Source organism: Lissotriton helveticus, chromosome 8 (assembly GCF_964261635.1).
Source record: "Lissotriton helveticus chromosome 8, aLisHel1.1, whole genome shotgun sequence".
Classification (NCBI taxonomy): domain Eukaryota; kingdom Metazoa; phylum Chordata; class Amphibia; order Caudata; family Salamandridae; genus Lissotriton; species Lissotriton helveticus.
This window is the reverse complement of record NC_136069.1, coordinates 1,198,784,336-1,198,800,923: the sequence shown is the minus strand read 5'-3', so window position 1 is coordinate 1,198,800,923 and position 16,588 is coordinate 1,198,784,336. Positions and strand designations below refer to the sequence as shown.

Genomic DNA, 16,588 nt, shown 5'->3' with positions numbered 1-16,588 from the left:
GAGTTCAAAGACAAGTGCGAGAGGCCCTAAGTGAGAGATCATTTAAACTCCTGGGGCTTCTCGCAGGGAACAGCCTGCTGTTATCTTGAACATTACAGACCAAAAGGAATGGGACCGGCGATCCAGGGGGGGCAAGCGCACCCCCTTGCCCTCCCCTGCGGACGCCCATGCATAAGGGTGAGTAGTTTGCGCATTGCACATACGGATTTACATTTACATTTACATTTGCAGATCACATGTTGTTATATCCCCTCGGTGAGAGATTAGACATACAGGGGGTTTACAGAGCACTCGCTGAGTTTGAAGAGGTATCTGGACTCAAAGTAAACGGAGGCAAATCCAATGCCTACTCTTTGCACTCTCTGGACATGAAGGACAGCCCCCGGACCTTGGTGGGGAGATCAGATGGGAGCTGCACACCTTTAACTATCCGAGAGTACAAATTTATAACACTGAAACCCAATGGATTAAGGGTGATATCTGGCCAACGCTAGATTCCCTACAACAGTCCATTGCCTTCTGGCACACATAACCCCTATCTATTATGGGGCAGGCCACCCATGCGAAGATGAGAAGATGATGGTTCTCCCCCACCTGTTATATGTCTTCACTGCTATCCCCTTATGTGTGCCCTAAGCTGTCTTTCAAGAAACAGACGGTTCGCAGTCAAAGACTTTGAACTTATTTACTTGGCCGCCCAGCTTGTCTGGGAAATGCTCTGGAGGGAGACTCCAGGGGCAGACCTGGGGCTAAGACCATGGAAACCCCTAGCTACGGTGCCCTGTTCCATTTGCTTCTCCGTACCACGCACAGCAACGGGACACCAGGAGGGTTTCTAATCGCTACACTCAGACACTCCTAAGCCCGAGTTCTTCAAAGAACAAATTGAGCGTTATCCTACACTCACAAACCACAGCAGTCGGAAGTAATTGCTATACATCCTTCAGGCGGTTTCAGTGGCTTGTGGCACTGGTCAGGTTTGAACATTAGCACATTGGGGGATCTGTTGAAAATGACACGCTCAAAGATCTCCAGGCCCTTACTGATGCGTTAGTGCTCCCCCACCATTTCTTTTCATATGGCTCCATTGGACTGGAAACTTGGCTCTGAAGAACCTCTGGCACACATGACGTTCAGATCATCTGCACAATGACAGGAAAAACCAGGGCGTTTTCATTATTCTATAATGCAGTATTACAGTAGGCCAAAGCTGAGTTAAGAGAGCTGTGGACTTGCTGGACTAAGGACATCCTTGACCCCAGGGGTGGTTCTAGCATTTTATGAGCCCCATACAGGAAGGCAATGAGTGAGGCCCTCTAATTTGCATACAACCTAACACATTCCGACCTGTTTCCATCACTATAGATGACCCTGCTCGTGAAGCTGCGTTATGCAGATCTCACCTGAGCTACAGCCCCCCCTCACAGCCCCCTACAAGCACCTCTTTTACAACTCATAAAGGGATGAAGGTGTGAATTTTACTTGTACGCTGAGAGGGTTAAAACTGCTGGGGCACTTAACTATGGGACAGTGGGCGCCCTATGGTGCCTCTGTTTGCCCTGTAGTGTGGGAGGCCTGATTGCAGGATAAACCTGCAGAATGTGTCTCCTTCAACAGGCGACCATAGGAGGAGGGACCCGTCCCTATGTCTCTCCTCGCTACACCATAGCATAGAGTCAAAGGGACAGCAAGATGCCTTGCTCTCAATTAGATGAGCAAGAGGACTGGTGTACCGTGATCTAGCTGTGGCGTAATGGTGTAAGCCTCATGTTGGTGGGCTGAGTGTTTGGCCCCTCCAGCCCTGCCTTTCCCGATAACAGACAAAAACTGGGATAGCATCTTAGACACCACTCCACACATATCTAGAAACATCAGGTTCAAACGTATACAATGTTACTTCCTCCATAGGGCCTACCTCAACATGAAGATAATCAATGCATTGATCCCCGGGGCACACATGACCTGCCCCAGATGCTCGACAGAAGGGGCAGATGTTTTACATATGGCTTGGTCTCGCCCAGAGATTCACTCCTACTGGGAATCTATGACACAATGCACTCCCATAGCCACTAGGCGGCAAATTCTGAAAAGGCCAATCTTTTGCTTGCTGGAAATTTTTCTGCGAAGCTAATAACGATTAAATTCATGGACCTTGCATTCCTCATGGCATGACAGCAACTAGCGATGGCTTGATAACCCGTCTGTAACCTAGCTTTGTAGTGTGACTGCCCCAAGGTCTGGGTTGGACGAGCCGTAGCGGGCATTGCGCATTTTCTCAGGAGGCCGGTAGGGTGTGGGGGCGGTTTGCAGCATTTTGGGCCTTTTTTAGTTACTAGTTACTTGTTACAGTAACAAAAGCAGCAATGCTTCACACTTGCACCACCCGCCACACCCGGGGGGGGGGGGATGGGGGGTGGAAGCATTTACAAATTTACGAGGGCTGCTTTGAGTTCCAAGTCAGGCCCTGCCCAAGACAGATGATTCGGGCATTCACCGATTGCCCCTAAGAATGAGGAAGGAGACTCCGATTGATTTTGCTACTCTTACCACTGAATGAACTTTCTTTGCATACTTACATATTCCCCCTTCTTGCTGAGTATTGTGCACCCTCCCATTCTTTTGCACACTCATTCTCAATGCAGCAGCAAGGATACCACCCCTGGTCACCTGTTCCATTGGTCTCCTTTATCCTATTCAATCTAGCAAGTTGATTAGTTTAACTGGGTTTTCTTTTTGCTGTTCTTTAGAGATCTCTTTTGTTGCTTTTCTTGCACCAGTGAGTAAACCCCATACATTGAACCACCTCTGTATGGTATGTATCTTGGAAACTCCGCTAGTTGACTAGGGCACCTTTATGTTGGACCCCACTCTGTTTGATTCATGCAAAACTGGGCGAGAAAACAGGGAGTTGTGATTGTTTTTTACATTAATCTATGTGTACAGAAACTCATTAAATAAAAAAACACACCTGCATGGAATGTCTGTGAATTTATTATATTTGCACAAATAGTTGCACAACACGGGCACAACTTTTTGGATATCCTGCACTGAAGTGTAAAAACAGAGAAATAGAATATTTTGACAATGCAGAAATCTAGTTTCCACACACCATTTTTGAATCAGCAAAAATGACCTCAAATTATTTTATTATATGTACTGCATTTGCCGTGTACGCAGAGTCTCTCACTGTAAACATGTGCAGCACAAAGAACGAGTTATAATTCGAAGGAAGATGAACAAATGCTGCGAAAATTTCAGAAACCTCAAGGAAACCATTCCAGCAGTGACTTTTCTGTAGATACGCATCATTTTTTTAAATGTATTTTTTGTTGCTGTTCAACAGCTGCTATTAGTTTGTTATTATCCCATTGCAAGTAATTGGGTGGAGGGAGCCTCTGGAAGACCATAGATTTTTCTGAATCTCCTCCTAGGAGCAGACTGTGCTGGTCAAAAGGCCTTATGAAAAGGAAACACTGAGGTTAAGTTTCAAGCAATACCTCCCTGCATTTCCCAGGATGTTAACTTTTCCTTTAGCCATTCTTTTAAAATACCTTTTCGACACTGCAGACATAAACTGTTCACAACACCAGTAATGAATATAGATTATTTATTTATTGAGTGTGTTAATTTGTAAAGATCACACTGTGTGGGGTGATTAGCATCACACTTTTGGCTTTTAAAACCAATTCTGAAATTCATGTTTTTGAAAAAAGTTTGAAGTTAAACAGAATTATATTGTGGAGTTTGAGAATGAAACTGATCCACGTTGTTAATATCCCCTTTCCTTGTAATATTGGGCTCGAGCAACAACATCATTCGAATAGTCTTTTGCAGTGGTGTAGCTGTCCACGTTTTCGGTCCTGACATTTCCAGGGCCAATATTATATGCAGCAATTCCACCTAAAATAAAAAAAAAAAACCTGAGTAAATAGGAAAGTGAGCTCATTAAATTTTCTGGGAATTTATTAATATATAGACAGAACCATTAAAAAAAACTGAACACCACACAAGTGTAGAGTATCATATTTATTACAAGCTGTAAGGTTGTTGGTGGAGAAATACTTTTGTTCTATAAAGTGTTGAGATAGGTTTGTCCCACTACAACTTGGAAAAAAAACTTTATTCGCTTGCTTATGGTTTTATCACTTCCCCATGTGCAAGCGGAAAGGATTTACAACTTCTTGATAATAGCTTTCAGGGTGCCTGTGTGAGGGGATAGGAATGGTGCTGCTGCAGTGCAGACCAGTAATCAGCATCCTAGGACGTCACCCAGCCGTCATGAGGCGCGGTGCTCCGGTGCTCATGACGAGCTGAGCTCGTCATGAGCCGTGGAACGCTCGCCTGCGGGGATAATTCCCCTGCTGTGCGGAGCGTTCCACAGAAATGGGTTTGGTCATGATGAGCTCAGCTCATCATGAGCACACAAGCACTGTGCCTAATGACGAGCTGAACTCGTCATGAGCACCGGGGCGTTGTGCGCGCCCACCCCCCGCACAGCAGGGGAAATACCCCCACACGTAAGGGGTTAAATGCTTCCGCAAAATTGGGAATCGCAAAATTAACGATTCCTTAACAATGCGATCCGAAAATGTCTCATATATCACGTTTAGCGATTTTGTATGCGGAACGCAGTCTTTTTACGAATGGCAGCGTTTGCGGCTACAAAATCATTTGATACATATGCCCCTAAGTCACCAACATGATGATATGGGAGATCCCCATTTGATTCCTTGCCCTGCACAATATTATCCATCTTTCTCTATTAAGTCCCAATTTTATGTAACCAGGTTCCATTTATACGCAGTGCAATTTTTGCTGGTATTTCCTCACCAAGAAGGGCGGTCAAACAAGTTTATGCCCTGCCCATGTGACAATCCCTGAGTTCAAAACACCATGCACTTTGTATTATTTTGCAGATTGTATAAATAGGAAAGAACAAGATTTCTGCTCACAATACTTAGAAGTATTCGCCCATGTTCATATATTGATGGTATTCGCTTTTTACTGTAACTGGCTACGGCTGAAATATGTATTGCAGTAATTAATTATATAAGAGGTTCCGTTGTGATCAGTAAGCGCTATGAGTACAATGTGTATAGAGACTACTAGGGTCACAGTCAGTTATCTAAATTGTCAATCTGTAAAAGTTTAATATTTTATTGTGAATTTTGTATGCATTGTATTTTAAATTTGAAATCTGAAAATCTTTTTATGATTCTTTGAGCCAGAATAAAGTTATTCTTGACTTGAATTGACTTGATAGTATTATAATCATTCATTATATCTGAGACCTCTTTAGGGACACAGGGGCATATTATCAAGGGATTTATCTCCGCTTTTTTGGCTTTAAAAGCCAAGAAAGCGGAGATAAAATTATCTCCCTATCAGCAACAGGGTGCTAACACGCAAATTCGCATGTTAGCACCCTTTTTCTTTACGCTTCCCCTTGCATCTCTAATGAGATGCAAAGGGGGCGTTCCAGAGAAAAATTATAGGAGAAATGTTGTTAAGCGACATTTTTCCTATTATCAAGGATTTCGCTAACCCTGTTAGTGATAAAAAAAAGCAGAGCTAACCGCGGTTAGCGCTGCTTTTTTTACACCCGGTATTTTCCTGACTTAGCCATGATATCCTATGGAAGGTGAATATCATGGCTAAGTTTGTGAGCCCCTATCATCAAGCTAACGCCAAACTTCGAGAGATTATCATTGGTTTTCCAGCGATAATCTCTCATTTGGCAGTTAGTGCAAGGATTTTTATCACTTCTGAGATAAACCTTGCTAATAGCAAGTTATCTCTGCGATAATTTCCGGCGATGCTTAGCGTTAAAAATTGAGTTGCTAAGCCTCGTTAGCGATAAATATCGCTAATCGTTGTTAATATACCCCACAGTTCACCCAGACTCTCCAACATCCCCCCATTTCATCATTTTGGCTGGCGTATGATACAAATTAAACACAGTTTTATAATGTTGAGTACGTAAATTTGCTGACAAGACTACTTCTGCCGCAATATCAATTGATTCTTGCAGAAAAGAACCAGAACTACCCAAGCGATTTTGCCAGATCAAATCCTGCATTTCCATATCATCCAGTTGTTTTAACAATAAAATTTCATACAAAATCCCAATCTTGGCCCCTTTTAAGAGAGCTTCAATAAATTCAATCTTAACAATGCACTGCGGTCAACATTGTTTATAAAAAAAATTCTGTAATTGTAAGTATTTAAAAAAATTATTCTTTGTGATTGCATATACTTCCATTAAATCCGTAAAGGAAACCAATGTGCCATCCTTGAAAAAATCCCCTAAACGACGAATCCCTTTATCTCGCCAGTTTCACATGTTTGAATCCCAAAATATCATTGACAACATAGCCCTGGAGTCAAGAGGTGTATAAAAAATAATCCGTTGGATAGCCAGAATTTTCCGTAGCCACTTCCACCCCTTATAAGCAGCGGTCATAATTTTAAACATAGTGCGTTTATAATAACTCGGCTCATAAAATTTCATCAACGCTTCCCACACCTGATTTCCTAGTATCATCTGATAAATATTCGGTGTCTCGAACTGCCGTGCAGTCCCACTGATAGTCATGTATCTCGCATTTTGTATAAGGCATACTAGATAATTTAAATAAAATTTGGGACCCCCCCACCCACCACGTGCCAATGGTAACATCATATATCTTGAACCACGGCGGGGAAAGATCATATATTTTTAAGGACACAATATTGGTCTTACTCAGATTAAAGTGTGTGGGGATTTCTTACATCTTTGGGGGATTTGTAAGCAGGGTAAGATTGGTCTTTAAGGAAATCTGGCAGTGCCAGAAGGACTGGTCTGACAGGTGAGAGTGTGTGCCAGTTTTTGGGCTACTTGTGGTTTATAGTTTGGTGGGTCGGTTTTACTGTTGATTTCCAAGATATTACAACAAATATTGCCTACAGCCTGCACAAATGCATACTCTTTTCATATCTTGTAACACACCTACACAACAGGCCTTTACAAGTTCAAGATTGCCTTGATTTACAATTGTGGAACACTAATTAGCTATTGGATTCAATAACAGGGACCACTTTTGTTTTTGTGCCTGGGCCTCTTTTCTATCCCATTCCGACACTGTTCCTAAGTCATAGGAAGGCTCTACAATGTTTACTGCAGTTACAAAAGAAGATGCATTTGGTGTGAAACTCCTTACTCTACTTACAGAAAACACAGCAAAGGACCCTATGTATAGTCAGAGCAAACTCAGAGGCTGGTGTGAGTAAAAGAGTTAATGCATGGCCAGACCTGTATTTTTTAGTCTGGGCCAGTAAAAATATCTGGAAAAGCAGTCAAATCTGATATTTTTTGTCTCCTGAAAAATAGACCTAAAGTAATAATCACATACAAAATAATCAAGTAAATAGTATCTGAGAGTTCTCCAAATCATCCCAGAATGATTAGAGCAAAGAGAAAGATGATTGCCCTGTTACTAAATAATCCTAGTAAATAAAACAAGATGATGGGGCTGGCTGATGAGGGGTGATACCCCGAAGCTGGTTCCAGGATGCATCTTTCTGGTCCAGGGAGGACCTGGCTAGGCATTTCGGGCTGTACTGTTCCCATGGGGAGCAGGGTCAAGACTGATTTGCATATGACTGGGTCCAAACTGGGCTTACGTTGTGAGCAAAATAACAATGGATTAAACCCAGATCTGCAACTAGGGGTGAGTGTTTGAAAAGTTTTAACACTCCATCCATCATTTTATTTTGTAGTATTGCTATGTGAACCCTAAGTGGCTAAGGGTATGCCCAGATGCGAGTCCCTTGCTAGCTGCGCCACTGGATTCAAGCTAGCCTGGCTGATGAGGGGTGATACCATGGAACTGGTCTAAGGATTCATGTTTCCAGTCCAGGGATGACCTGGCCGGGCAGTTCTGGTTGGACCTTTCCAATCAAGAGAAGGGTCAAGACTGATTTGTATATGGCTGAGTCCAAACTGGGGTGACGTGGCGAGCAACATAAGGATGTATTAAACCCAGATCTGTGAGTAGAGTTGAGTTTTCAAAAGTTTCAACAGTAAATCATTTTAATTTGTGATGTTACTAAAAAATCCTGACCATTTTACAGGAATTATCCTTCACTTGCCAGATCTTGGCTGTTCCAGAATGGCAAAATGTAACAAAGGGCAGGTATAATGTCTAAGAACTGTGGGATCCTGCCTGGGTAAAGCAGAAGTTGTGAGCCTTAAATTCTCAGAGGAGATGGGGTTTGGGAGTTTGTCTTGCCAGGCAGCAGGATGTCTTCACATCACAGGGCAAGACTAGTTGCAGATGGGGACAAAATGCACTGACTGCAGACATCAGTTGAAGGGCGTCATGATGTGTGTGTGAGCGTGGGGAACATTTACTGTGCTCTTCTGCCACCTCAAAAAGGCACACTAAGGAAAGCACAGTAGTGCAAAGTCTGGAAAGGGGTTTATTTCACAGTACTGGAAATAGACCCTTTTTTGAACCAAATAGCATTTGCCACCACTTCGGACCACTTTACATCAAGGGGGTGTTACATTGGTGGGAATTGATCATTGCAGCACAATTATCTATGGGCTTTGACACTATGCCCGATCTGCTAAGGTAGCCAGACCAGGCTTTGCATAAAAAATAACGCATCTGTGAGACAGGTAGAAACTTGGAGAAATGTTTTTATTTCTCGAAAAATTTCACATAATGCATTTGTGAAGCACTGTGCAGAACACATCGACACATTCAATGTGTGTGAAATTATAAAAATGTTCTAGTCATAGGATTTTGTATGGGATATGTGTGTTTTTAGTACAATACCTATGTTAGACATCATACAAACACCTTATCCCCAATGGTGTAAAGGTGTGTACATGGTGTTAGGCAACCTGCGCCAATGCAGGGAATGTCAACAACATTAGGCCATGTAGGAAATGTGTCTTTACTGCTCTCTCATTCATGCACAATACACTAAGTTTGGTAGCTGTTCTGTGCTTTGCAAAAACTTTGTAAATCTGACCCTGCGTTGCCAAAGAGCTGCATGCCAGGGAAGATCTGGGAGGCCAGATACTGATGGAGGACTGTAGCTCTTTCAGTTTTGTCAAGTTAAAAGTAAGTATGGGTGAATTTTGCGGATCTGCGGTCCGCGAATTTGCGCAAAATCGCAAAAAAGTCCGCAAATTCGTGGACTTTCCCGCAAAATCGCAGATTTTTTTGCGATTTCCATCTACTCAACTGGAGTACTATCTACTTGCTAATCAGTAAGTGCTACCTCGTTGGGTAAATGATAGTGCTTTTCCTACACTGGAGCTGCGTAAAGGGCCAGAAGATTTGTCTCCACTGACCATGTGTGCCTGTAACTTTGCCACTGCGCCAAAAGGTGCCGAGGTCCCTTGAGTGAGCTGTCCATCATAGTTGGGAAAGGGCAAGAAAGCGTTTGATACCGCTAGTGTGTGGTGCGGGGCTTTTATGCGTGTTCACATGCCTCTTGTGTATAAAGGGTCAGAGAGCAAGCAGGGCAGCAGGTGAGGAAAAAACAGCCTCCTGGTCACAGGAACGGGGATTGCGCTCGAGAAACTCAGGGATGCAAAGACCTCCATCGGATATTACAGCTAATTTTCGACGGCAGATATGGAGTTAAAGCACACTTGCCCAGCCTCGACCGTGCTCACTAATGCTTTTGGGCTGATTAAAACGTTACTGAATTTGAGCTTCAACTCGGGCACCTGCTTTATTTATATCTGTACGTGCTTCCTGTTGAGGTTTAATTTTTGTGACAGGAGCCTCATGCCAGAATGAAACCTGCCCTGCATAGTTATCCACGAAGATGCCACCGTTTTGTGCAATACCTCTACTCAACTGGAGTACTACTGGCTAATCCAGAAAGTGCTACCTCGTTGGGTAAATTATAGTGCTTTTCCTACACTGCATCTGCGTAGGGCCAGAAGATTTGTCTCCACTGACCATGTTTGCCTGTAACTTTGCCACAGTGCCAAAAGGCGCCGAGTCCCTTGAGTGAGCTGTCCATCATAGTTGGGAAAGGGCGGGAAGACGTTTGATACCGCTAGTGTGTTGTGCGGGGCTTCTATGCGTGTTCACATGCCTCATGTATGAAGGGTCAGAGAGCGAGCAGGGCAGCAGGTGAGAAGAAAGCAGCCTCCTGGTCACAGAAACGGGGATTGCGCTCAAGAAACTCAGGGATGCAAAGACCTCCCTCTGGTATTACAGATAATTTTCGATGGCAGATATGGGGTTAAAGCACACTTGCCCAGCCTCAACCGTGCTCACTAATGTTTTGGGCTGATTAAAACGTTACTGAATTTGAGCTTCCACTCGGGCAGCTTCTTTATTTATATCTGTAAGTGCTTCCTGTTGAGGTTTAATTTTTGGCCCACAGGAAGCACTTACAGAGTTAAGGCAGGTGCCCGAGTTGAAGCTAAATTTGTAACCATTATAGAATGGCACCAGCAAGCACTCTTGCAGCTTGCCGGCGCCATTCTAAAATGGTTACAAAGTTAGCTTCAACTTGAGCACCTGCCTTATCTGTGCTTCCTGGGGCCCAAAAAAAAATCCGCCCGCTCACGAAATCGCACATTTTTCGGCAATTTCGCAAGATGCGCGGATTGCGAAATTGCCCAAAATTCGCAAATTCTGCGAGCGGAGCGGATTTTGCACCCATACTTAGTTAAAAGAGGCCACTGTCAATCTAAGCTGGTAAATAGTTGTGAGAAAATAAAGCCAATTAGACCCACAAATGAAGGCTGCTTATGAAATGCAATGTATGTACATAACATTTAAAATAGGACTATAGGTTAAGCTGCACAGATGGAACGCAGTGAGCTCAGTATGCCTGAAAGGAAGCAAATGAACAAGTATAAGATCTGCAAATTAGAGAAGAAAAATCTCAAAGTCTGGAAGAAGTTAGCAGGTATGCACCAAAGTAAAATTTGCAATGCTGGGAACTTTGCTTTATGCAAGATATGGGAAATTCAGAAAATTTTGGGGCAGCTACATTTTCCACAATTTTGGTTCAAGGAGCAGAACATGTCTTTCGGTAGACATTTCATCCTCAAACCAGTCCCCAAGTGAGATATGCAAAACTTCACATCATTTTGTGTAGTGTTTGTGAAGTACAATTTCACAATTTTGTACAAGTCTCCTAGAAACACATTAGGAAAATAATGGTAAATACCTCTTAATCTAAAGATACGGTTCATTAGTTTAGCAGCACATGTAAGGTGTGGGGCTGGGAAGGGCGCTGCAGGGGGGGGAGGTGACAGACAACGGAATAGGTATTATTTATTTAATTATATCTATTATTATGTCGTCTGTCGATTCCACCCTACCCCATCGTCCACACCACGTTTATCTGTGCTGGCCAACGCTGCATTAATCCATTGAAAACTGAGATTTCCATCAAGTGATTGACCTAGTGTTCATTTGTCACATATAGTGCTTCACTCTCTGTTTCTACAGTGCAGCTTCCTATCATGCTTTGTTTTGTAAAGTGTCCACAGAGACACCCTGTGGATCAACAAATTGTCTGTGGACTCCGGAACGTTGTACCATTATTACCCCACCCCTATTCGAACTTTTTTGTCCAATCCATTATTTGTTTCCAGCTGACTCAGCATCTGCGGACCCATTAGAGGTGCGTCATGTATTTTTGTTTAATCACCAACAAAGCACAAGTCCCTGCTGTGCAGGGGTGCACCTGAAGTGCACACAAAGTTGGTGATACCTTATTGAGAAGGAACCACACCATGGGCCTCATTTGCGAGGCCCTAGCACCACTGTTGCGCTGCCGGAGCATCACTTTTTTGATGCTCCGGTGGCTTAATGTGCAGCAGCATATTTACAAAGCCACAGAAAGCCACTTTACGTGGCTTTTCATGGCCTTGTAAATATGTGCTCCTTTCATGAAGAGCACTGCATGAAAGGGGCGTTTAATGGGTGTTGCTGTGAGTGTTCCCAAGCAACACAAATGGAATCTGAATCATTCCCAGATTTATGAGGAATTGTAACCCTGGGAATGCATCATTCAGGGTTGGATTAGGGAGGCGCAACAAGGAGAAATATTCTTATTTCTCCTTGATTTTTTCCTCTTTCTATGTTTACTGCATTCTGCAGCACGCATATAAGGAGGACATTGCCTCCTTTGATTGATTATTTGCAGATAGGTGTCCCTTCCTGCACAAAATCAAGCATCCTGCAATGCAGGCACCCTTGCAACATGGCACAAGGGTGCCTGCATTGGCACACAGCAGCCCATTGTGCACCAGCACAGGGTAAAAGAACAAGAATGCGCTGTATAGCATAGATATGGCACAATCCTGCACTTTTCTTTTGATACAGGGCCGCGCAGCAAGATTCCTTGCTGCACTGCGCTGCCCTGCGCCAAAACTTCATAAATGAGGCACCAAATGTACTGCAACCAATCACTGCCTCGGGACCTGGAGAAATTATTGCATCACAACATACAAAGGTAAAATACCTTTCATATTGGAGGGTTGTTGTGGACCTTATTCTTTAGGAAATACACATTTCATGAAAGTTCCCACTTCTAGATGCCAGAGGTGAATAGTGGATTTGGAGTGAGGCTGAAGGTGAGCAGTGGGGAAGCAAGTCATCCTATATTGATACAGACCTTTCAATTTCTGCTCCACAGACCACTTTGGAAACTTCTTAGTGACTGCCTTAATCATGCTGACTAGAATCTCTGTAGCCTGGGTAATGTGTTCTTGACTGTTCCAAGCACCTCTGATTTTGTGGTAACGTATGTCAACCTAAAATATAAAGCAACATTGGTACTATATATCTGTATGATCAGTTCAGGCACACTTCTGGTGACTAGATGCTCAACAAGGGATACATATCGGATACCCTCTCAGAGCTGCTTTAATTTCTGACCTGCATCAAACCAAATGCATTTCCTCCATCCCCAAATCCGTTAATCAAGGCAGATCCGGCACGTGATTCACGAGAAGCGATTGCGGCAATGAGAGCCGGATCCACGCACAACTTCTTGCCAACTGTCACCATCTTTGCTTTGAATTTTTTCATCTTTATGAAGTCAGTCGCTGCCAAATGGCGGGATGCACGGACCCCTGTGGGGAGGAAAGTAAAATAGTAAAGATTATTGTTGCCATTTTTGTTTGAACATTGACATTTTCCTGCGGCAGATTTCCTGATCCAATGGCAGGAGCATTAAAACATGTCTGTCTCTTCAATATGGAGCTATAGGGGTTCTAAAGCAGTCAGGTCAAACCCCCACTCAATGATTCAACACAATCAAGTGACCTGATGCTTTTTCCTGAACAGATCTATTTGGATTTCAATATGTCTTATAGCCCCCGCAATTTTGTGTGCTAACTAGGCAGTTAATACTTATACTGTCCCTATCAAGACTCCCTGTTCAATTTAATACTCAATTTAATATTCTGTTCCCCCCTTTGTGTACCCTAATGTGTAGTGCAATTTATGAAAGAAAGGAGACACCAAAGAAAATTAAAAAAAAATCAGAAAATGTGTGAAAAGGTATGGAGTGCCTCACGGAAGTAACATCATGGGAGTCCACTGGTAGATTCTCACCAGTGAGCTCGGGTTCTCATCATTAGCACTTCCATATCAAAAACAAAAAAAGGTAAGAGGGATAATGTGCAGTTATAGTAAAAGAAAAAGTGCACCAGTGGTGAAAATCCTGGTGCTACAATTGCTAAGAGGTGTCTCCCTAATGCATATAAGAACTGACCCGAAATAAGGTGGGCGTTATGACTTCAGGACACGCTATTTTGAAATAAAAACAAGCTATACCTCCACTGGCTTTACCTCTTTATTCCATGCTGTGTGGTTGCTCACTTTAAAAGACACTTTGTTGCCTTCTAACTCCTTAGAGTGCCAACATGTTTCATTGCCTTAGGTGCTTTGGTGCTTTGGGCAATTTCGTCAGGGTGAGGGTCAGTACACCATACTGCATGTGCTTTGTATACAAATAGCCACTTGGATGCCCAACTTTAGCATACCGGTGACCTCCTTCTTGTGTCACTTAAGCAGTGCGATCCGTGCGCTGCTTTCTGTCAGCCGGATCCTTTAGCGCGCTCTGCTTGAAATCTTCCGCATTAAAACATGTAACAGTCAAATACCCCATGATAGTGACTGCACCAGCATTCGCTAAAACCATGACCAGCGTTTGTCTGTATGATTCGGGATGTGCACGGGAGTCAGGGAACGTTACTTGGATATGGGTCCGTCTACACATTTTCCTTCCCATCACCAGCAGTGGCCTATTAAGCAATGTTTCCTGCTTGCTTCCTGCCAACATCAGCTCCTTGCTTTGGAAAGCTACATACCTCTTACTGGCAACTCTCTCCATGGAAACTCCTAACCGCCTTCCTTCTACAAGCAGCTTACTCCGGGGTATGTTTCCTGCCTTATCCAAGCGAACATCCGCCATACATAGGGGGCGTTACTTTTCCAGTCATCTTTCTTTACACATGCTTTCCATCTGGAACAATCCAGTTGGGGGAATCCTATTCCAGCCTACCTCACATTTTCAACTCTTTGTTGAGGAAATCTCCCTGCCTGCCACATCCCACTGTTTGATTCCTGACAGTTGAAATCCACCTGCCTATTCCCTACTACCATGGCATACAGGAGGCAGAATTTACTGCATTGGCTCACTTCTATACGCAGCTCACTCTGGGTTACTACCTGTAGATCAGGCAGTTATCAACACAGATGCTACAACCTCTGGGTTGGCTATTGTGATCGATAACTTCAGAGGATACAGGAGAGCTGCACCACAACATAAGGTAGAGGCTGGCTGAGTTCTTTTAACCCTTTTTAATTCACATTAATCAATGTCCAGCATCTCACCAGCGAAAAGGAGGCTACCCTGAGTTTAGGAAAGGCATAGGGTGCAGAAACGTTGACCCGTAGTCCCTCTATTACTTCTTCAGCAGCCTCCTATATGCTGTTCAAGAGCTGCTAGTGGAAGCAAAATATGGAAGAAATGTGAAAAACAGTCGGCAGAGGGAAGGGGTCTGATCTTGCAGGTAGATAAGTGTGGCCAGACTTCCCACCACTCCTTGCTGTCTTCGTCCTGGTCAAGTGCAGCCCAGAGATTAGGGTGGACGTAACTCACGTAATTTTCTGTATAACATAATTATGTGGATTTACTTAAAAATTATGCAAGATTCTGTGTATTTATATCTAATCTACTTTTGCAGAACTTGGTTGCTGACATCAGGTTTTTCGGTTTCTTTTTTAGATTGGGGTCACCATCGTTGCGTTCAAGGCAGTTATCTCCTGCTTCACCCTCAGGGACATTACTCAGGAAACACTAGGAGTAGCGGGAGGGCAGGATGGCGATAGTGTGAGATCGCAGTGCACTCCGACCTGTGCTTGAGGTCAAAGGAAATGCGGGTCATGCAGTCTACATGTGCAATGCGGATCGGATAAGGAATGGGGTATAATCCTAAACACTCGCAGCAAATGATACTATAAAAACCCAGAGAAACTACAAATTGCAGGATATAACAATGTTGCAGTACCGAAAGAACCCAAATGGAAAAATAGAGACACAAGAGAAAACGATTGATCACGTTGTAAAGGCGCCGGTTAAAAAACGGATTGTGACACTGGGATCTTTGATCGGCCTCATAGTGATTCGGTACTTGTGTAAGGGCTGCTACAAGACTCACAGAGCCACTGAGCAGACGTACCTTTCCGGAGATCTGGAGCGGGAGGCCGACGGAGGTACTGTCACGGGCTTCACGGACTTCAGTGGCAGCAACATGGCACCTAAGAATGCGGCAGCAACAGCGGCAGCCGCCAAAGCAAGGGCTGCAAGATTGACCCTGCGGGATGGATGGAGCCGGGTAGACAAGCCGCAGCGCCTCAGAACCTGCCACCGCAACAAAGACACCGAAGCAGGGAGCAGCAACTGCCCGGAAGGGTAGCCAGACGGGCCCGTTGGTTGCGAGTCTCCTCCGGAAAACACCGGCGAAACTCCTTCGGGGTCAAGGCGGGAAGAGTCAGCCGGGCTATCAGCAGTCTCCAGTAGCGAAGAAGAGGATCGACATGCAATGCGGTACTATCGGCCGCAACACGGACATGCCTGGATCAGCTCATGATTGCGCTAAAACAGTAAGCCCAGTAAGCCCTGCATGCAACGTTACAGAAGCTGAGGGTGATGCGGGGACAGACGGAACAGGGGGCAAAAAGGCTCAAATTGATAAAGCTACCATCGACAATGTCTCCCTAAGCCCCCCCCCCCACAGCCATTGACGACAGTATTCGCTCAGTACCCCCGGTGTACACAGGCGACCAGATAATGCCTGACCAAACAGAGGTGGCAGCTCCAGGTAGTAACAATCTGAGCAGTCAGCCAGGGATTAACATTGGACTAAACCAAAAATAGGCGCCTCAGACTGAGTCAGGGGCCAAGGGGGCAGTGATAACTGAGGCTAGTGGGAACTGTATCGAGGTAGATCAGGATAAAGAAAAAGACCCGAGTGACTTCTATTCATTCTCAGATGAACCTGAGTGGTCCGATGACACTGGCTCTCCTCTAAGTGATGTAAGCG

The 16,588-nt window shown here is 44.2% G+C and overlaps 1 protein-coding gene across 1 annotated transcript; it reads right to left on the bottom strand.

Annotated features, from left to right (window-relative positions):
* Positions 1–3,592: 3,592 nt before the first annotated feature.
* Positions 3,593–16,024, bottom strand: LOC144771925 (lysozyme g-like). Its single transcript, XM_078656162.1, has 4 exons — positions 15,725–16,024; positions 12,912–13,108; positions 12,649–12,787; positions 3,593–3,900 (listed from the first exon to the last, which is right to left on the bottom strand). The coding sequence occupies exons 2-4, from the start codon at positions 13,062–13,064 to the stop codon at positions 3,770–3,772; spliced, it is 423 nt and encodes a 140-aa protein (XP_078512288.1). The 5' UTR covers positions 13,065–13,108; positions 15,725–16,024; the 3' UTR covers positions 3,593–3,769.
* Between the last annotated feature and the right edge of the window lie 564 nt (positions 16,025–16,588).